At 37.2% G+C, this 22244-nt stretch overlaps 1 protein-coding gene across 1 annotated transcript in view; it reads right to left on the bottom strand.

The window, feature by feature from the left end:
- Positions 1-15640: 15640 nt before the first annotated feature.
- The window catches only part of LOC576258 (retinol dehydrogenase 10-B), a 19169-nt gene continuing 12565 nt past the window's right edge, over positions 15641-22244 (bottom strand). Inside the window, exons 3-6 of the mRNA XM_030974780.1 lie at positions 21885-22120; positions 19386-19630; positions 17644-17769; positions 15641-16161 (exon numbers count right to left, since the gene is read on the bottom strand). Coding sequence (XP_030830640.1) covers positions 16062-16161; positions 17644-17769; positions 19386-19630; positions 21885-22120 — 707 coding nt within the window. The 3' untranslated portion in view covers positions 15641-16061. The remainder of the gene's footprint in view (positions 16162-17643; positions 17770-19385; positions 19631-21884; positions 22121-22244) is intronic.

The following is a 22244-nucleotide window of genomic DNA, read 5'->3' on the forward strand; positions in this document are numbered from 1 at the left end:
ATTAACTAAATGTATTCTTACTATATTTTTATATTTTTAAATAAACTTAATGCGTTACAATTTTTCACCAAATGTAATTTTTATCTTCTCGGCTATGATTTCCCTCATTGAAAAGTAAAGCATTTGTTATTGAATTAAAAAGTCTTCCAATTAAAGCTTGGTGCTTGATGTACAACTCCGCCTGTTTGTCACATTTTCAAGAAAATGGCTGTCATGAATTGTCAGGCATCACATAATGCCAAGAAAACTTCATTCATATATCTCTTGTACACGTTAGCAAGATGTATTGTACACCAGAAGGCACGGGTGTTCATCTCGTTTTTCAAAATACCTACACTTATTCTTTGGGGTTAGTTCTTCTTTAACATGAAATACTTTCGTTCAGGTACAATTCAGCATGCTGACATGACTTGTCGGTAACATGGAGTGTAATCTTTTACCCAATTAAAATCTGGTTTGGATAGAACGGAATGATACCTCCAAAAGCTATATGATAAATGGTCTACTTTTCGTGAACTCTCTCCTTTCCTCACCTCAAGGGCGACCCCGTTAAGAGTGAAAGGGAAGGTGTATGATGCCTGTGTTAGAAAATGCATGACGTACGGGAGCGAAACATGGGCAATGAAATCATCCAGTGTACAGCGAAGGAGAAAGCTGAGATGAGGATAGTGAGGTGGATGCGCCAGGGTTTCACTTCACGAGAGAAAGAAGAACAAAGTCCTCCTTCAATCAATGGGATTGATGGGGGTGGCACAGGTTATAAGGATGAATGGACTTAGATGGTTTGGACATGTGGCAAGAAGAGAGGCAACACACTGGCTCCAGAGGGCTCTAAACTTCCCGGTCACCGGAAGAAGACCTCGTGGGAGACCCAGGAAAACCTGGAGGGAAGCCATCGAAGAGGATGCCAAAACATCGGGTGTCGGCCGTGTGGATCCCTCAGACAGGAAAGCTTGGAAGGCGGCCATTAAAGAAATGAAATGTCCAACCCCACAAAGTGGGACAAATGGACTCTAAACGATGATGATTTTAGTTATAAATTCAAATCATCAGAACTAAAGAAGTTATTTCAGAAAGAGAGAGAGTGAGAAATAGAGAAACAAAGAGAGAGAGAGAGAGAGAGAGGGGGGGGGGAGAACTTTACCTGTCACCTGGCATATTTTAAAACTCGGTAGCTTTCTACAAGATGACATAGAGAAGCTGGCCCTAGAAAGAAGTTTGGATGTCAGATGCACGTGAGAACCATTCACTTCTATTGACCGACAATCGGCAATGACATGATGAACGTATGCGTCTTCCGAACATGATTGGGGAACCTTTCCTGTGAAGGAAAATGTAATAATCTGACATTATTCTTCGTTCTACTTTCAGAATCGATAAAATAAGAGGTCTGTTTTAATGACAAAATAATCAATAGAGTAAAAGAAACGCATTTTCAAAACATATTTTTAACGGACTAATAGAACGTACTTCGACCGGAAAGGTTTAAATTGTTTTCTTTCTTTTTTTCTTTTTTCAATGATATTTCATTTTCTCCATTGCTTTTCACAAACAATAACAAAATAACAATAACAAACAATAACAAAATCAATGCATAAAATAATCTGCATGTTAATATTATTATATAGAATATGATTATGATATGACATGATATGAACTTTTACTATTTACATCAAATAAAGCATGAAACATGCATGCATGGTGATTTGTGTATTGATACAGCTGACCTGAGATGGCGCTAGAGGTAGTGTTTGTAGTACACTGTGGCTTTAAAATCCTCGCCGTTATTTGTGTTGCAATCAATTTCGTAAATCATAGATATAAGCACGTTACATGTATATATAATATCGTAAAAATTGATTATTCCAGTCATTCTGTAGAACATAACAAATGAAGAACTAGTCCCAGGATGACCTAACACTCCATCATGACCAAGGCTGAGTTGTCAGTGTGAGGTTACTCTTAATTAAAGGGCATTTCACCCATGTAATAAGTTCGTTTGTATGAAAGCATCAACACTAAGATAAACAGAATGCTGAAAGTGTGAAATAAATCGGACAAAGAATAAGAGAATTATGAATGTTTGAAATATGAGATTAATAAATAAGGGTGAATCCAAAATTGGCAATTTGGTTAATAGAATGTGACCTAGACACAGACAAATTTCCCGGTTGTCGTGTATCATTAATTTCTGTTCTTCTCCTAAGTGCGTTCTCCCTGTGGGCACTACTCAAAATATATTATGGATATCATATAATTATAAGTCCTCTAAAGAGAAAAGACCCTGCCTCCCGAGTCATAAACATGTCTTTTGAAAATTTAATTTTTTGTCATTTTATGTTTCAGAGTAAATGGGGATGTATTACTACTACATCATAGAGACATGCCGATTAAGCCAATTTGAAGAGCCCATATACCTATAGTGATTGCAGCTTTAAAAATGGACAACTTCATAATTTTGTGTCTGATTTCACTGAAACTTTCACCAGTCTGCTTCTCACATTTATTTGCTTTCTTCTGGAGTACTAGTAGTTTATTGTCTATAGGTTGGATTTCCGTTTAATCATTACTGAATAGAAATTCAAGGAACATCATAATTTTCAAAGCTTTGCTCTTTCATTCTCCGACTCTCTCACTATTTTGTTTCTCTGGATTTTTTTACTTTTATTGACAGGCCGCTATTTCCGAAGGTTCGGTTTCCCTTTAAAAACACTTTACAATACAACAAATTGACATGTGCACAACGTGGATGCATGTACCTTCAACAAGTGACAGATTTAAAGACGTTGACATGACAACCGTCACCAGCATTCGGAGTACGAAGAACACCTTCAAAAGTACAATGAATACAAGGTTAATAAACGTCGCATTCATGTAGCAAACACTAGTATTGCTGTCAGAACATCGTCGAAATAAATAATCCACATTTAAGGGTAATCCGTGCATGTAAATGAAATTGAAGTTGAACTATAACGGCAACCTTTCTCCATCTTCGCTGTGTATTTTATCATTAGTACACCCCATGGCTCATGAAATGGTAAGAATAGTGAATGATATCCAAAAATAGAAGGAAATTTCTCTAACTGTTTCAATTAAATGAATTGATATTTACAGTGCACATTCGCTGACAGTTAATATCTTTCATATCTCTTTATCATTTAGTTACTTGCCTACTAAATAATTAACCAAAACGCATAATGGTTTCGAGATTCTACATGAATGTTCGCGAATCTTTCATCGATTGATTTTTTGTTGTAACATGAATCATTTATTTATTTATTGATGTAGGTTATTTGTTTATTCATTTATTTATATATATATTTATATATTAATGTATCTATGTATAAATTCATTCATTTGTTAATTCATTAATTCATTTAGTTATTGATGGTGAGAGTTGATTGACACATATCATTTAAAATATACATCGTCAAAGTAATCTGAACGTTAAGTATTCATCAATGTGGAACTCAGGTCAAATGTACAGCTTTACAGAAATTACTTACACAATCACAAGTGCGACGCCAAGGAAAATTTGAAGGGGGGGGGGGGAGGGGGATGACACAGGTTTAAAAAAAACGACAAAGAAATAAACAAACAGTAACATCAACGGCAGGAAGTTAAATCAAATTGACATAATATCACAAGGGGAGAGGAGGGATTGTGAGTGGTACATGGAAGAGACAGGGAAAAGTGAACGATACGATAACCATTATGATTGTGTGTGAGTTCTGATCAGGAGAATATTGAGAGGATGGTCGTGTGCGTGTGCGCGGATGTGTGCGACGAATGATGAGAGAGGGTGGAAGAGAAAGGAAGCGACGAAAATGTGATTATGATTTTTTACCTCCTTTAGTATGTTGAATAAATCTAGTCATCTGATTGGTCGAAATTAAACAAAGTCGTAATTTTAGCCATGCCCGCCTACCGGTCAATAGTTTTTTAAAAGATGCCCGTTGCCCCGGGTAACGGGCCGCATAAATAAATTTTGCTGAGATCCTCATTGGTTTACGTTTACAATTTTTTTTTGTGCGAGCGCGGGTACCATGCACTGCCTTTTGTCTGCGATTCCCGAATGATCGTAACATTCAGGCAACTTTCCAGCGAAGATTTACAAACAGCGTCTGAGATTTTCTGTGATGTTTTAACCAGTCTTTACTCAAGAAAATGATAAGGTAAGAATTCTTTGTAGATTTGTTTGTGAATTTGGTATATAAAAGATATCGACTGCTTTTATATTCGAAGCATAGCTGTTTCCATATACTGGCTCTCGGAGATGTTACATCGCCCGGCGCGCCTCTGGGTCATATCAGGATGTAATGTCCCCCTGGCCTACAGAAACAGCGATGCCTCTCATACCAGTCAATATATCTATATTATTGGCATTCATTTGTTTTTATTTGTCGAACAGGTCACCCTTAATTAAGACAAAATAAAGAAAGACGGAATTAACTACACACCCGACCACATTTTGAGTATCTAACAACCAACCTCTCCTTCATTGCTAAAATGCACGGTTAGATGATAAAAAGCGTCGTGCAATGACGTTTCATTTAAATGGATAACCATTGGGGGAGAAATTCAAAACCAAAATGGTGAAAGATGAGGCTTTTATCCAAATTTACGCCCACACAATAAAAAAAAAAAAACCTAATTGCATCTACAATCTACAATAAAAAAATAATCGTGAAACCATGCACGAAGTAAAAGTAAACATTGTTTGGAAGATGGTGCAGTCTTGTGTTGATTTAAGATTGAGTGCACATCTTTCCCAATGGCCATGTTAATAATAAATGTGTATTATATCACGTCTACAGTATAATTATCAACGATGTCCATATCGTTTTTGCTTACGAAGGGTTAGGTTACCTCATAATTATACGTCCCTTTCAGGTTCCATTTTACCATCCCCAAACATGCAATAGAGTTGAATTAACCCGGAAAATGGAATCGGAAGAAGCATGTCTAATTGTAGCCATTTGAGATAATTTCTGCGTCATAAATCAAGATATTCAATATTTGTCAATGAATTTACAATAGCCGAATTAATAAATTGCTTTTAAATTACTTGAAGAGTTAATGACTGCTGTACTAGTTCAGAAATCATGAGAGACAGAGCGCCAGTTCATTCCTTTGAAAAAAAGGTCAAATATCCACGTTGAATTTGTTGACTGTTCTTGTATTCTTGCCGTGGCAGAATATTTTTAAAAGTGTATCTGCTAGGGAGCATCATTTTATCTTTTATTTGTGAATATTTCCCAAATAAAACAGGGCAGCAAATGAGTAATTGATAGTTACCATTAATTGATATATCAAAAATTTCTCAACGACTCAGGGATTTTTTTTTTTTTTTGTATTAAAAAAAAAAATGAGGGGGGGGGGGTTTCATAAAAAAAAAATCACACAAAAAAAAAAATGAGGGGGGTTCAACCGCCAACCCCCCCCCCCCGCTGCGTACACGCCTGGGGGGGGGGGGGTAGGGGAGGGGAGTGTCACCAGTCCACTTAGAAAATGAAATACTCATTTAAAACCCTTCTGATAAGAGGAGGATGGTCCACATGTTCGGGGTCCACCTTTTTCCTTTTCTCCACGTGCAAGCGTGAACCCTCCGTGCCCCTGTAGCTTTACCACTGATTACAATACACCAAACACTGAACACTGCACGTCAATATCCCAATTTGACGAAAAAAATGTGAGTTAATAAATTCACTTACCATACTGACTCTATGGAAGGGATCTTAAAATTCTGACCAGAAAAACTTGACCTCCGCATCCCTTGATGATACCTTTGGTGTAAGAATGACATTGCCATATTATGCACAAGGATGATATCTCCTGCGTGTATTAAACATATTTGGGTCGAGATCGAGGGACAAATGCGGGCAAAAACAGTACTAAGTAAGGAAGATTTAGGGACCTGTCGTAATATGGGCTTACCCCTAATAATCGGGTAATCGCGTCTGGTAGGGTGGTCGGGTTGCACGACCTTTCGTGAAACGAAAACGAAAGATCATATAGCCTACAGATGCACGTTAAGGACGCGACCTTTCGCAGATTTCCTGTATAGGGTTTTCACAAAGTGTCGGGTAAATTGTACCAGCCCATTTATAGATGAAAAGGGTTTTGTTTCATAAACATTACCCCCGACATTCTATGAATAAAGGACTGTTTTCATAAAAGGTCGGGTAATTCAACCATGAAGTCAATCGGTGAATATTTACCTTTCAGGAAGTCACAATAGGGATTTATAGTTCGCTTAATTCTCTCGAGATATTATGTCGGTTTATTTGTTCCGCCGATATTTTTAGAAAACGAATCGTCTCATATACTATAGACCATTGTTGTAAAATTTTCTTCATTAAAAGGTAATTAAAAGGTAATAAGGGAACATATTTCAATATTAAAGGTAAATATAGGTTTACCCTCAATCTGATAGTTGGAGGGTAAATGATAGCGCCCACACAAAATCCACATAATTCCCTTAATTATTTTAATTATTCAACGACAGGGATATCCATTTCCTTTAAATTGGATGACACACGTTGAAATATATTTCATTTATTTTAATAATTGTATATATATATATATATATATATGTATAAATATACATATATTTATTTCCTTGTGAGGTAAATTAATTTACCATTTGCTAAAAGATGAAAGAGAGCAATACATTAAACAAAACAAATCGCTATATAAATTAAATTGAAAATAAAAGGAAAAAATTGCCCTTTTAAATTTTCATTTGTTAGACATTGCCTGACAATTAATATGGTAAAAATTAGATCTGGCATTGAAGTTATGACATGTTAATTAAAAAAACAAAGTTATCCATTTTTGTGTGTGAGTGTGAGGGGGGGGGGGGGGGGGGGTGGTGGATTACAAGGCTCAAGCTGACCTAAAATAGCCCAAATCGACACAAAACCTCAACACTTTTAAATTTAACACGTTTGGTACTTACCGAGTCGAAATAATCCTCCGGCAAAATGCTGAACGAGAATTTTTAAAAACTGGTACTATCACTTTCCCACCACTCCGGCGAAATGATGATGATGTCGCATTTTCTGCAAACAGAAGTTAATTGCTGCGCGCGCATAACGTCAGCTCAATTTCTTGACATATCAAAATCGACGTATACATTGTTTTATTGGCTTTTTATTTCGTTTCCCATCTCCTTACTTTTTACTTCAGAATGCGGAAATTGGTGTCGCATCTTAAAATATTTTAAACTGCTTAATGACTTTTCAGAATGATCATTTTCATTTTGATGCATACCAGTTCATGATTGTACTTTCAGATAGGCAATAAAGTTAAGGAGCTTAAGAGATGATCAAGAAAGAACGTATTAATAGGTCCAATAAAAGCATCGCTATAGGGGGAGGGGGGCAGATATTACTCCTATACAATGGCGAATAGAGAGAGAGAGGGAGAGAGGGAGAGAGAGAGAGATAGATAGAGAGAGAGAGAGAGAGGAAGAGAGAGAGAGAAGGGGAGGTAGAAAGAGAGCTATATAGTTAGAGAGAGAGAGAGAGAGAGGAAGAAAGATAGAGACCGAAGGAAATAAGGGTGGAGGGGAGGGGGGGGGGGGTGGCAACGTAAAAAAAACACACGGCACACAACCTCTTTCTACACCCTCCCCTAAATACTCTGTCACTCGATAACCTTGTTTCCTCACATTTCATCTGTCAATAGTGACAAGTCCACCGTGACACCAGTGCTCCCCTCAATGTTTCAAGTTTCAATAAACATTTATTTCCTTCACAACCCCCCCCCCCCAAAAAAAAAATGAGCATATCATGACTGTAATATATATTTACAATGTTTGAACGAAGGAGACGAAATTCCCTAAAAGCACGAGGCCTGTGGTGGGGTCGCCATAACAAAAACAGACATAATGATACATGAGCGGATCTAGCTTTTTGCTGGGGGGGGGGGGGGGGGGGGGTGACCCAGAGGCGGACCCAGGATTTTTCATTTTGCTCCCCTGAAATTTGAAAATCGCGCCGCCCAATATTTATGAAATTAGTTATGGATCGCACATTTGGCGACATTGCAGACAATTAAGTCTTATCATCTTCTTCGGTAGAGTAAAAAGCGTATTTATATTAGATGGATATGTATTGCCCCAGATAAGAGCGTAATATGATAAATAGGGGGAGAAGAGAGCAATATAAAATTCGAAGAAAATTTTGAGGAAACTAATAATGGAGGCTATAAATGATACCTATATTTGTTCTAATACATGGATGTGTGGCTTCCAAGACAATCGGTTATGGATACAAACGACACTAAGCGGACACTTTTTTTTTTAGTCAAAAAAAAAATCGCAACGACTCAGCCAGCCCAAAGTCGCGGGGGGGGGGGGGGGGGGGGGGGGGGGGGGGGGGGGACACTTTTTTCTCTGGGTAAGCGGGGGGGGGTCTCGAAATTTGAAAATTGGACATTTTGTTCCGTTGGGGGGGGGGGGGGGTGAGGTCACCTTTTTTAGGTCAGCCATTCGTATATTTTTTATTTATTTTTTCAAAAGGGGGAGGTTTTCACAAAAAACATACATAAAACATAGACATAAAAAAAAAACTCAAGGGGGGGGGGGGTTAACGCCAACCCCCCCCCCCCCCACTGCGTACGCGCCTTCTCCCAAGACTATGCCGTTGTCATAGAAACTCAAATGATACCACTGGCATTAATCATCTGGCTTTTGTTCTCTTTGTTTAATAATAATAATAATAATAATAATTGTAAATTTATAATGCGCAGTTTCTATATGTATATACTCAACTGCGCATGACATATTGGATATTATTATTACCCCGGCTTTAGCTGTGCTGCCATTATAGCGCTCTAGCATTTCAAGGAATAAATTCCTACCGGGTACCCATTTACTTCACCTGGGTGGAGTGTGGCAAATGTAGATCAATATCTTGCCAAAGGACATTAGTGCGGCGGCGGGACTCGAACCGCGGACCTTGTGATCGACAGTCCGGCGACGTATCCACTCGACCACAAACCAGGTGGAGACTGTAACCCTTTGCGAGAGCTCGATCTCCAAAGCATATTTTACGTCATCATCGTAATGAGAAAAACCAGGGTACAATGCTTTAATGCTCGTGCCCTCCTCCCTCTTAACAAATATCAAACATAAAAAACGTACAATACCAAAACTGACAATACCCAATGATGAAGAATACCAACCCAGTTGAAACTAATAATCTAATTTATCTAATTACTTGAAAACACTCAATATCACCCTATTTCTTTCGACAAAACAAAGCCCAGATTAATTTTCGCTGAAGGAAATATCCAACAACCGGTCCTGTCTTTTGGACATTTATTGATTACCTCTTAAAGGTAAAGACTAGTATTGGAAACGCCCCAATTTCAAAAAATAAAATGGAAGCTCTCGTTACCAATCATGTGAAAGAATATGTTTTGACTAATACATGATGATAAAAAATTTGCCGGGAAACCGCCTACTAATTCATATATTTGGTAAATTTGTTTCTCTCATGGTCTGTGAGAGATATAGGGTAATCCCATATACATCTTTCTGTGTATAGTGCTTGTAACTTTACGAAGAATGGGCCAAATTTCTTATCATTTTGATGATTCCAGAACCTTGCAGATGCTTGATGCTAGATGATCAACCTTTTCTGATCGATTTCACAACGTTTCTTTCACAATGCCATCGCATGACCATAACTGGTCTTTACCTTTAAATAGAGGTTTTTGTATTCTACGTTCCCAATATGGGGCAATTAGGTTAATTTAGTTTACTTCACTTGCTATTATGAAAGCGATTTTCCAGTCAAAACGTAATATTGAGATGTATAAGGAGCTCGTATTGTGTATGTGTTGAGTGTGTGTGTGTGTGTGTGTGGGGGGGGGGGGGAGGGGGTTGAGAGATTCGGGATTCAATACAATGCAAAATCGACTTTGGGGTGATTGTGTATTCATGTATTTCTGCAGGCGTTAGAATAGTCCTAATCAGGGAGAGAGAGAGAAAGAGAGAGAGAGAGATAGAGAGAGAGGGAGAGAATATAAGAGAGAGACAGAGAGAGTGAGAGAGAGAGAGAGAGAGAGAGAGAGAGACCATAAGAGAGGAGGGAGAGAACATAAGAAAGAAGAGAGAAAGAGGTTATTAGTAATAATTAGACTTGGACACACTGAATATGCTCTTCGAATTTATGTGCATGAAATAATATACCATTTATTTTAACATCATAACTTATGAATTTAGAATAAACTGACATGATGCAGGGCACAAAATTCACAGTACAACTTAATAATTCATATGCCTGTAATAAGATGGAGGAAACCTGTACCATTGACAAAAATATGTACATATACATTATTTTGAATTCTTCAAATTTGTACAAAAGAATCAAGACATGATGAGCATTATATCAGTACACTCAATTTACACACAATTTTGATGATCACAATATATACACATATTCGAAATATATAAGATGATTCCAGCTTATACAAATATGACAATTTGAATTGCTCCTTTCATTTATAGCACCGACAATACAAATTGAGCGAATCAACTTTTCTTCACACACATAACCATAATTTCAGTTGCAAATCATTAAGTAACTGTGCAGCAAAAAATACACATTTGCGCAGCACACGATCAAAAGTAGTAATGATTTAAAGTCGTTCATTCTTTTTGGGCTGTATCTATGAAATAAGCAAAAATGTTTACATTAGAACAAAGGTTCTATTTCATCATGTACAATGATGCACCGCTATGTGGGGAACTCAAATAATTGTATGTATGCTGATGCATTGGTAGAGTCTAAAAGGTTTTTCATCCCATTGCACTTTCTGGAGTGAGTGATTTCATCATACTGCTGTGGAATATCCCAAAAGATGTTGTGATTGAATGAATTGATTTTTTTTTTTCATGGTGTCAGTGCAGGAAAGTATAAGCTATCGACCAGAATTAAAAAATAAAGTGAAAAAAAAAAAAAAAGATTTAGAAAATAATGGCTGATCTTCATATGATAGATGAAAGCCAAGTAAAAGGCCCAGTTACCGTGAGAAGAGCTTGTAAAAATCAAGCAAATACATCTCTAAAGAAAACCATTGGTAGTCAATGAAAAGCATTTGTTTGAGAGAAAAACGTCATTCCTGGTGTTTGCTAGCTATTAATAGGCTTTTGACTTGATGGATAGGGCCCATTATGTACCAGGGGGTGGGGGGGGGGGGGGGGAGTCAAAGGTATGTGGTTATTTGTTATTTGCCAATCCCAAATGTCATATAGGGGAAAGAAAATTAACATTCATGTTCATTGCAGGTGTTATTTTCTCAGCTGCGATAATGGGGCTGATCAATTGGCTTGATAGAATCAACCAGTATAATATAATGTGACAAATACATGTACTTTGGATATGTTTACAGATAATTTGTTTTCTCTTTTTCTCGACAGATGCTGATAGCGTGCTCTCTACTTTGCCAAATTTCCTATGATAGATGTACAAGTTAATCCTATATGTAAAGTGCACAGTGCTCGTTAATGTTGCAGTGGAAAACAACAAAAATAAAAACAGATTCAAACAATTTTAAATTCTGATGCAAATATAATGGTAAAACACGACCTCTAAAAGGAAGGCCTGCATTCTGATTCAGGAGAAAACAAGAAAGATTCTTTTCGTCATGATAACTCTCAGAATCACAAAGAATCAGGACTTTCCAAAGGATGGCAGTATATATGCAGGACTGAACAGATATGTCCGGCTGGAAAAATTACCTATACATATACCTATGCTTTCCTATCATAGATCACAGTGTTGGTTGAATTAGGCCAACTAGATGCAACAAGGAAAAAGTGTAACCACTGTGAATTTACTCTAAGTGAATCTGATGTCAGGTCACAAATATTTGTGTCAAAGTCACTCAAAACAACTTAGAATCATAATGATTAACGAATAGTCCAAACACTTGAACCATCTGAGCAGTTAGTTCACATAATAATGATACCCTGTGACTTTATAGTTTAAAATATTAAACACTGATCAAGAGTCAACAGCTGTTGACTGACTTCTCACTTTCCAGAGGGACATTTTGATAAATATTAAATGCATATCTAATGTTACATAATTTGTGGTAAACCCAACACAGCAACAAGAAATAGAAAAAAAAATAAAATTAGGCACTTCACATAGAAGTAGGCATCAAATTTGTTTACATTAAGCAAATACATGTAGCCTATTATAGGATGTCTTGCCAAATTTTAGTGATCAGAATTGAAAATATGGTTCATCAATTATTTTCATTCCCATTCTTTTGCAAACATTAAAAGATATAATTCGATTTTTAAATTCCTTTCAAAGATACACTATGAACATGACAGACAATGAAAGCGGACAAAATATACAGTTCCTCAGGTAGACAAAGGGACATCCCTTCACTGCTATTATGTAAAAATGTGTAGAACAGGTGTCACATGCATATTCACCTGTTCTACACATTTTTACATAATAGCAGTGAAGGGATGTTTCTTTGTCTACCTGAGGAACTGTATATTTTGTCCGCTTTCATTGTCTGTCATGTTCATAGTGATAACCCCCCCCCGAAAAAAAAAGGGAAACCCCCCCCCAGGTTTTCCATGATTTCCAGGATAGCTGGAAACTTTCTGTTATAATAAACCCTGTTCACCTCTGAGAAGTCAACTATAACCATGTCACAGACACAAAAGTTCATACAAACTTTAACAATATTTATCTGTAGAACCCAAAACCTTATCTTAGTATATCATGAAACAACCTTCACGAAGTGCAATGACAGAACACTTGAACTGAAAAATAAGACAAAAATAAATCTTTAGTGTATACTATTTGTGCTTCTCATACATAGAGTCAAGTACCTCCTGTCTGCTCATTAACCCATTTAACCAGCATTCAGACTATCAGAATTCATCGTATAGCTACATATACAAGATATGTATACACCGGCACTTTTTCTAGTCTGAACTTCGTATACTGAAATTCTGTTTAACGACAAGTCTGAGCATCATTTCGAAAAAAAAGTTGATAAAGAACTGGGGTCCTGTTTTGGTCTGAGCATTGCATCGTATGAAAATAATTAAATTGGGCTATCGTGCACGCTGATGACTGGTCAGTTGTCATATCAATTGACCTCTTTCGCAACCAGCTTCTTTATACAATATTATACAAATATACACTGCCTTGAGAGGTTCTGGTTAAAACTATGCGCAAGAGGTGACTCCAATAGTACTATTTGCTGAGGGGCGCAGCCCCGAAGCAAATGGTACTTTTGGAGTCGCCGAGGCCCATAGTTTAACCAGTACTTCGAATAGAAGGCATGGTATATTTGTTTTATATCCTGCATCAAAAAATTATTTAAAAAAAAAAAAAAAAAAAAAAATTTAGAACAAAAAAATGTCAATTTTATCTAAAAAGATTTAAAATATTTTGTTTTCATTAAATTAAGATTTGAAAAAAAAAATTGATTCAATTCAAAAAAAAAATTCACATTTTTTTTCAACTCCCAAATAGTAAACCAAAATAGTACTCTCATATAGTACTTTCTAAAAATAGCTCAAATATTTTGGGTCATGTGACGAGCTCTCAACCAATCAGAAGCCAACAAATTTTGATGCAGGATATAATGTTATCTAGTCTGTATGGCTCTTTTGCTACACAATGATTTTTTTAATTATACAACTTTTCTTTATACAAGTTCCAGATAAACTTTCAATATGATTCGTTAATTATACAACGTTTCTTTATACCTGTTCCTGTGTGCATTGAAGATAAGGGCTGCATAGGACTCAAAGGGTTAAGCCAGATTTATCAGTTATGACTATTTATGGATTCTAATTCTGACTTTTCAGAAGAATCAAAGGTTACTATATGACGTCCTCAATAGATAATGACGGCATGCAAATAAAACTAGAACACAATAGAAATATGTCCATTCATAACACAAACAGAGCTTCAGTGCTATTCACCATGGACAAAATATGCATATATTATGCCATAAAAATAGGATGTTTACTCTTCACAATTACACAAAATAACAAAGATAAAACCGCAGTATATGCAGAGGCCAAAAAGGGGACAAATATTTTGTTCTGAATAAATCCTTTAGATACAGTCAGAGCACGAACAAAATTAAATTAAACTTGTTTGACATATATGTCAAATTGACCGACTTCATTGTTACCTCTAAAGTTGGAATAAGTTTTTCTTGCCTCTTTTCATGAAATGACTGTGACAATATGATTTATTTGTGATAAATGAAAGTGATATCTCATCAAAACCACAATCGTTTCATGAAATTAATAAACAAAAATTATTCAAACTTTACGGGCAGCAGGATACATTCAAGAACGAATATATGTTTTCTGCTTTGTTTATAGCAGTAAATGCTATCATTGCAATATTGTCATATTTTCATCTATTAGATTGTCATATTTTCATCTATTAGATTGTCATATTTTCATCTATTAGATTGTCACATTTTCATCTATTAGATTGTCATATTTTCATTTATTAGATTGTCATACTTTCATCTATTAGATTGTCATATTTTCATCTATTAGATTGTCACATTTTCATCTATTAGAATATCATTTTATATTTATTAATATGAGTTGTACAAAAATATGTACATGTATTTGGCATTAGAAAATTTGTATTTCAGGTCTAATATTTAAGACTTTTAAAGTAAACAAGTAAATTATTCATGACCTTGTCAATTAGATATTTGTTTGTGTTTTTCATAAATCGAGAATGAAAGGTGGACTGCTTGAATTGTGGCCTTAGCTGAATACCTTTAGATGTTAGCTCTAATGTGTCACATTCTCAAAATACATAAATTGGGGCAAATCAGTTTTTCACATTCTTAAAAAACTTGGTTAAAGGTATGAATTATTTAGGTGTTAACTGTAGTTTAGTCATCTACCCATCCTATGAATGAATTACTGGTATGAATTGGTTGCTAGGTAGTTAAGTCGAACTTAAAGTTGATCTTAGTCTTTGTGAAACACTCCTCTGGTTTCAGTTGTCAGTGGATTAAAACAAAATCCTTAGATAAGATCACAGACATTCAGTAATGGTGAGACATGCTTCAGCAATCACCTGTATATAAAGACCACCTGTCTATAAATACACATTTGTTATTTCCCTTGACAATCATTTCTCATAGAAACAAGTACTCAATGAACCTGGCTACCTGAACATAAAGACCACCTGCCCATAAAGACCACTTTTCTTGTCACCCTTGAGAGGTCTTTTATTCAGGTTTCAATGTAGAAAATGTCATCATATCTTCAGTTTGTAACAGCTTAGGGAAGTGTGAAGGATTTGGAACATCACTTGTTAAAGGGATCCGGTAACTTTGTCTCAGATCCTTTAAAAAAATCCTTGATTTAGCTCATGCTGCAATGATAATTATAAACCTTTAGGTCAGTCAGGAACCCCATGACTTTAACAAGCCGATCGCCTGTCAGATTATCAAGATATTTATGATTGAATATCGAAATCAAATTTTGAATTTGCCAAACGGTTTTCGTACACTACAGTCTACTGGGGAAAACGAGAATGGTAAAACCGGTCACTCAAAGGTTTTTACTTTTTCGAGGCACTTAATGATCATTTTGAAGCGCAATTTTTTGTTTGCTTCAATATAACACCATATCACAGACACTGATAACACGTAGGGCTGTGCATCTCAGATTTAACATTGTTAAACGATGCCTTTAAGGAACTCATCTAAAATCACTCACCACTTCTACCCTACTCTCCACCTATTTGAAATCACTTACCAATCCTACTCAGGACTTGGCCTATTTGAGGTAATTCACTTGAATGAAGAAAAACACAGCAATTACAACACTGCACTTTGAAGATCCACAACAACTCTTAAATATTTTCAAGAATTTACATCATCTCTTAAGATGTGCCTGTCTGACGATGTAGCTCTATCTATAACTCTCACAACTCCATCTACTGGCATTAGCAATGACTTGAAAGAGATGGAGGTACTTCTCGCTCATCGCAGAACCTACCCGGGTGCAAAATAATTAGTGCTTAGCTGCTCTTGACGTGCCGCCTTCCAACAAAGTTATCCATGGCTTTGGCCGTCTCAAAGAAGTCTTCCATACTAAAGATTGCTTTCTGGGGTAATATACTGCATGGTGTGGAGAGAAAGAGGGAGGGAGGGAGGGAGGGAGGGAGGGAGGGAGGGAGGGAGGGAGGGAGGGAGGGAGAGAGAGAGAGAAAGAGAAGACATTAAAGTAAAATACCAGATCAATATCCAGCATTACGAGAAACAGATTTGATTTCCCATGCATACTACAATGAGGGTCTTATGAACTAAATTTTTATTTTTTTAAATCGCAATTTAGCCTGACACACTGAGCAATGCCAAAGTTCAGTTTCAAAGTGAATCAAACCAGTAATCAACATTGCTCTTTTACTAAATATACTTGCTCCACAGGACATATCCTAATATCTGATGAATTACGATGTATTTTAAACAATAAACAAACTCTATGACTGGTACATGAAGATAAATTCTGCTAATAACTGCATACTAGCAAAAACAGTCATTCTGTTTTAACCTTTAAAGACCATCAATACTACTGTGCCAGAAGGGATTAGACCACACAGCGAGGTCACTGACAGGTGGCTATCTCATTAACTCAGCTCTAAACTAACATAAGAAAAATAGGATCATGGGGGAACAACAGGCACCGATTTGAGAAGTTTTCTATATAGAGGGAGCAAGTAGCTACAAGTAGGACAGTGGGGCTTTAACCCTATGTTAACTGGGGGGGGGGGGGGGGGGGGTCAATTTGACCCCCCCCTGTAGAAAATTCGCGACTACTCCGAAACCGCGGCAGATATAAAATTTTCCTTTCATGACTTTTTACTTTCGAGTCTTACGCATCTTTTAAAATGATTTTTTCGAAAATCGGACCTACGGTTACAAGGTCACGTGACCTTTTGTCTTTGCATGTCAGCCCGAAAATCACTCATTTTCGTGATTTGTGTACAAAACATATGTAAAAGTCATTTTTCCTAAAAATAGATAAAACATTGGTTATTTAGTCTTGTTTAAAGTTTAGATGTTTGTTTTGGGGTCAAAATAGTTGAATTGTAGTTATAAAAATACATAAGTTAAAAAAACAATGAAATACATAAGAAATTATAAAAACAAGAGATAACATAAGGAATAACCTGGCTCTTCCAATTTTTTGTGTTGTATTATTATTCCAAATGGTCTAATAAATATATGTAGTGAAAAAGAATACGTAAACATGAATAATCTATGATTTATGGGCAGAAATTTGAATTTGATGACCTTATTTGCATAAATTACCATAAATATGCAAATGAGTGAATTTTTCAAAAATTTGAAATTACCATATTATTCTATACACTTCACTTGACATGCATGCAAATTTTCGCGGCGATCGGCGGTGAAACGGCCGAGATCTTAAGGGGGGGTCAAATTGACCCCCCCCCCCCAGTAAAAACCTGGTCTGAAATAGCCCAGTTAAAATAGGGTTAAGGCGAGCAAGCAGGTACAGTGCCACAATACACGACAAACACCTGTGACAGACAAAGAAAAATCAGAAGAAACATAGTTGAAAGACTGGTAACTTACTCTTTGAGGAGTACCATGAGATGTAGTAAGACTGGTGTTCGTACTAACGCTGTTCTTGTCTGCACTGCCTCTACCACCTTCCCTGCTACATACTCTGGCTCAAGAGTCGGAACTATCATTTCATATCTTTTTGTTTTCCATTTCATGCAAAAAAGAGAGAGTTTCGATAACATTAAATATAAGTACAGTCAAAACAAAGAAAGAGGGGAATCTATTACACATAGAATTAGTTTGGTGTAAAAAATATCAGAGGTAAAAACCCAGGGGTAGAAAAGATTGACAAAAGTGACAATCCTACAATTTTGATAGACATGTTTCCAGTTTGCTTTCACCTTTCCTTTTCCTAGATCAATTAAAAAAAAGAAACAATTAAGCATAATGATCGAACACTCTTGCATTTTACCGCTTATATTTCTTACTTGGTATCATCGAATCAAGGCGCTAGGTCTGGCAATTGTGCATCACCTGATAAATACTATTTTTACCACTCACTGCATGCTTAGTCCACTTGTTCAATTTTTGTTTAAAAAGTGATAGTTTATGTTTGACTAATAATATTTTTTCTCAAAAAATGAAAAGAGTGATACCAGATCAACCATAGACAACACAAAAAATTGACAAAACCCCCAGAAGTCCAAGATGTGTCTAGTGTTGGTCATTTTGGAGTCAGTCTTACGGTGTGATTAAGATATGTCAGACTTTCAAGGAAAAAAACAAACATCAATTACTCTCACAAGACTTTATTTCTTGTATCCTTTCACCAATGCGACTGGTACCTAAACATTTCGGTTCAACTTTTAGGTACAGAGAATTATGTAAAACAGAGAATCACAATTATCTTGTGATTTTAAAGATACAAATTTCACTGATTTAGCTTTTTATGGATAGTCTTCAAAGGTAAGTTTACAAACCAAGATAAAAGATAATTCATCCAAATGATAATTTTTTGAAACCCTAAATACTTGTAAAAGCAAACCCGACCCAATCTATTGAAGCATGTTTCCAGTCGGCCTTGCACTTTTGAATTTGGCTCAGTTGGGGGGGCTGTACAAAGCATATGTCAACACACCTGTACAAGAATATCTTGCTATTGTTGTGCATTGTTCCATGTGAGATACTTTCCCGACGTGTGAAACATATCAATTCACCTCCGCAGAACGTAGTGGAACAAAAAGAGTTATCCGGAGCACGAAAGGCCCAATAGATAGTAATGTCGGTGAATGTGGAGGCGCAATGGCTCAGTGGTCTTGTAACTGAGAAATTCCTGGTTTGAAAGCAAGTGGATGCGCTAGTGCCCTTTGGTAAGGCATTTATTAATATTACCAAGTCCCTCTAACAGGACTTAAATCCGTTGATCCCCTTGTTGCTTACTTACAAGCATAAACATGCTTTCTTTATAGCAGTTAGGTAAACACAAACCAACCAACCAATCTGAATGAATTTTAGGTGCTACCTAGCCTAATCAAATTAGAACACTTACATGTATCTACAAGCTCCATATCCAACGAGGTGGTTCTACCTCCACTGGATGAAATAATGACTTTCAACAATGATGCCTTTTGCATTTTGGGTCCATAACACAAGGGCTTGCAATCCATTGCAAATTTCAAACAACGATTCTGAGCGGTTAATGGTCAGCCTATTGAAAAGTCTGTGCATGCTATGGTGATCTTGATTGGCAATTGTAATTTTTGCTGGAGGTTTCTTTTTGTGCTACTCATTTTGCTATTTACTCCATTTACCTTATCTTTGTTCCAGCAAACATGCCAGTGTTGATCATGTAAGGGTTGACCAGCGTGAAGTTGATCCCTAATTTACCGGCAGCTCTCGTCTCTCTCAAGACGGCCTCGTGCAGACCGACGGAAGCAAACTTGCTCATGCAGTACTCTGACATCCCTGCTGCAGAGATCTCTCCCATAATGCTGGCGATGGTGACAATGTGACCATGGTCCCTCTTCATCATGTCTGGAAGGAATGCTTTCAGGGTCTGTGCAGAAAATGGAAAAAAAGAGATGATATCTCAAAACTTTATAATAAAAGTATGAAAATTCAGACTATGTGGACAATTTAAGGTCAACTGGGGTCAGATAATTAATGTGATGCTGGTCCCTCTTCATCATGTATGGAAGGAATGCTTTCAGGGTCTGGGCAGAAAATGGATGAAAAGACGATACCTCAAAACTCAATAGTATGAAGAATCAGACTATGTGGACAATTTAAGGTCAACTGGGGTCATTTAATTCATGTGACTATGATCCCTCTTCATCATGTATGGAGGGAATGCTTTCAGGGTCTGGGCAGAAAATAGATGAAAAAGATGATATCTCAAAACTTAATAAAAGTATGAACAAGGGAAACGCTCTCGGCGGTCTCGCCTGCATTACGCAATTCGATATGATGAAAAATTGAGATTGGAACATTATTTATAGGCAGGGTGGCCTATTAGCAGGCCCCCCCCCAAATTAAATCCTTGACTAAGAATCATTAGAAGAATTATTTACTATAATTTGTACCAAGATTAATAACTTTAATGGAATATGAACAAATAACTAAAATTGATTTATTAATTCTCATATTAAGTTGTGAAAACATAATCCAAGTCTACAACCTCAAAATGACCTTTGACCTTGACTCTGTGACCTGGAATTTGATGCCCCCGCCATCACCGGAAAAGCAAGACTATAGGGGCAGTTACACTGTCATCCAAACACGCCAAAAAATGCCAAACCGGAGCCTGGCCGCGATGTTACCAAGGGCAACTACGCTTTACCGGCAGACATGCCAAGCCCCAAACATTCCAAAACGAAGTGTGATCTTTTGGCGTGTTTTGGCGTGTTTTGGCGTGTTTGGCAAGTATAACCGCTCGCAGTTGTAACATCGCGATGTTAGGCACGTGACTTCCGGCACTTCCGTATTGTTACCCGCGCTCTTTTAAACCACGTTCTTCTCGTGTGATATTTATAGCATTTCCATCGTCGCGCGTGTTATCCGTTCATTCAGCTCCGTTTGTTCCAATTCCGTTAACTCATCCTTTATTCAATCTTCGTTATTCCCGTCTGGCCATATCTGTCTAGTAGTAGTATTTGAGTGTTTTGTTAGATTAATTAATATGGAAGTGAACAATTCCCATTGGACTGATGATGAGATGAAGTTCTTGATTTCGATGTGGAGGCAGGGAGAGCTCCTCCACCAGACTTCCAAGCGTCCCTGCAAACGTGGGGAAAAGGGCTTCAGAGAAATGAGTGAAAGCATGAAATTAACAATTAACAACGATGATTTTCTTAACCTTCCCATATCGTTTTTACTACTAGATTTCGATTGAATTTGGGAAAACTGAATCAGCAGCCGTAGTCCGTACTTCGTAACTTATCCACTCTTGCCTCAAATACTACACGCGAGATAAACAAAACATATCGCATGCATGCGCATGGGATGTATCGCTATTTAGCTAGCTATAGCGCTAGCTGGAAATTGCGCGCGCTAAAAATCTTATAGCAGGCCGGGGTCAAAGGTCGGGAAGACTGCACATGCGCATTACCAATCGAAACACGCCAAAACATCGCTGAACAGCTCCGTCGGTGATGTTTCAGCACAAGTGTAACCGGGTGCACGAAACATCGCGACTTTTCAAAATGAGGTATTTGACAGTATAAATGCGCCTAGTATGGACAATTTAAGGTCAACTGGGGTCAGATAATTAATATGACCATGGTCCCTCTTCACCATGTCTGGAAGGAATGCTGTTAGGGTCTGGGCAGAAAATGATCTGAAAGAGGATATTAAAGTGCAGTCAGCAGGAGTATTTAGGTATCAAGGTATAGTGTCAATGCAACTGTTTGGGTCAGGCAAGGGGATGTGATCAGATCCCTCTCTGAAAGGAATGCCTTTACTTAGGTTCACTAAATTGTAATTGAGGTGGCCAGTTGGCCAAGTCTGTAAAGCATCTGCCTGTCTAATAAAAGATCGTGGGTTCAAATCCAGCATGAGCGGATGACTGAAACCTGTGTTGTGTGCCCCTCTCCTATACTTTTTGTAAAGAGTACAGGGTGGGGGGAGGGATCACTGGTGTAGTGGTATACATGTACCTGCACATCTCATTTAGTTATATCAGAAGGAATGACCCAAGGAACATAGAGATTAAGTTGGCCTTACCCCCTCCCAGGCCCAGCAGGTGATGCTAAATCAACATTGATATACATGTTATGATAATAAACTCTATCTGAATCATTTCCCACCCTTACCCATGCATGTGCTAAAGCATTGACTTCCATGGTCTTCTGTATCGCATCATCGGTCAGATTAATAAACTTATGACCGGCGATGATTCCTGCGTTGTTGACCAGTATTGTGACCTCTCCGGCTTCTCGCTTGACCTTTGCCGCGGCTTCATACACCTTCTCCCTCTTGCTGACATCACAAATGCAATACCAGGCTTTCCTTCCTGTCTTACGCACCAATTGGGCCGTCTCCTCAATTCCTGTAGTAATTATAAAGAGAAGGTTGAGTTCTGGTAAAAATGAAAAATAATTTGCGAACTTCCTTATTCCTTTTACAGTGAAACCTATCTATAGCGACCATCCACGTGTAACACAAAAAGTGGT

This window comes from Strongylocentrotus purpuratus, unplaced genomic scaffold (genome assembly GCF_000002235.5).
Source record: "Strongylocentrotus purpuratus isolate Spur 01 unplaced genomic scaffold, Spur_5.0 spur5_scaffold_7, whole genome shotgun sequence".
NCBI classification, from domain to species: Eukaryota; Metazoa; Echinodermata; class Echinoidea; order Camarodonta; family Strongylocentrotidae; genus Strongylocentrotus; species Strongylocentrotus purpuratus.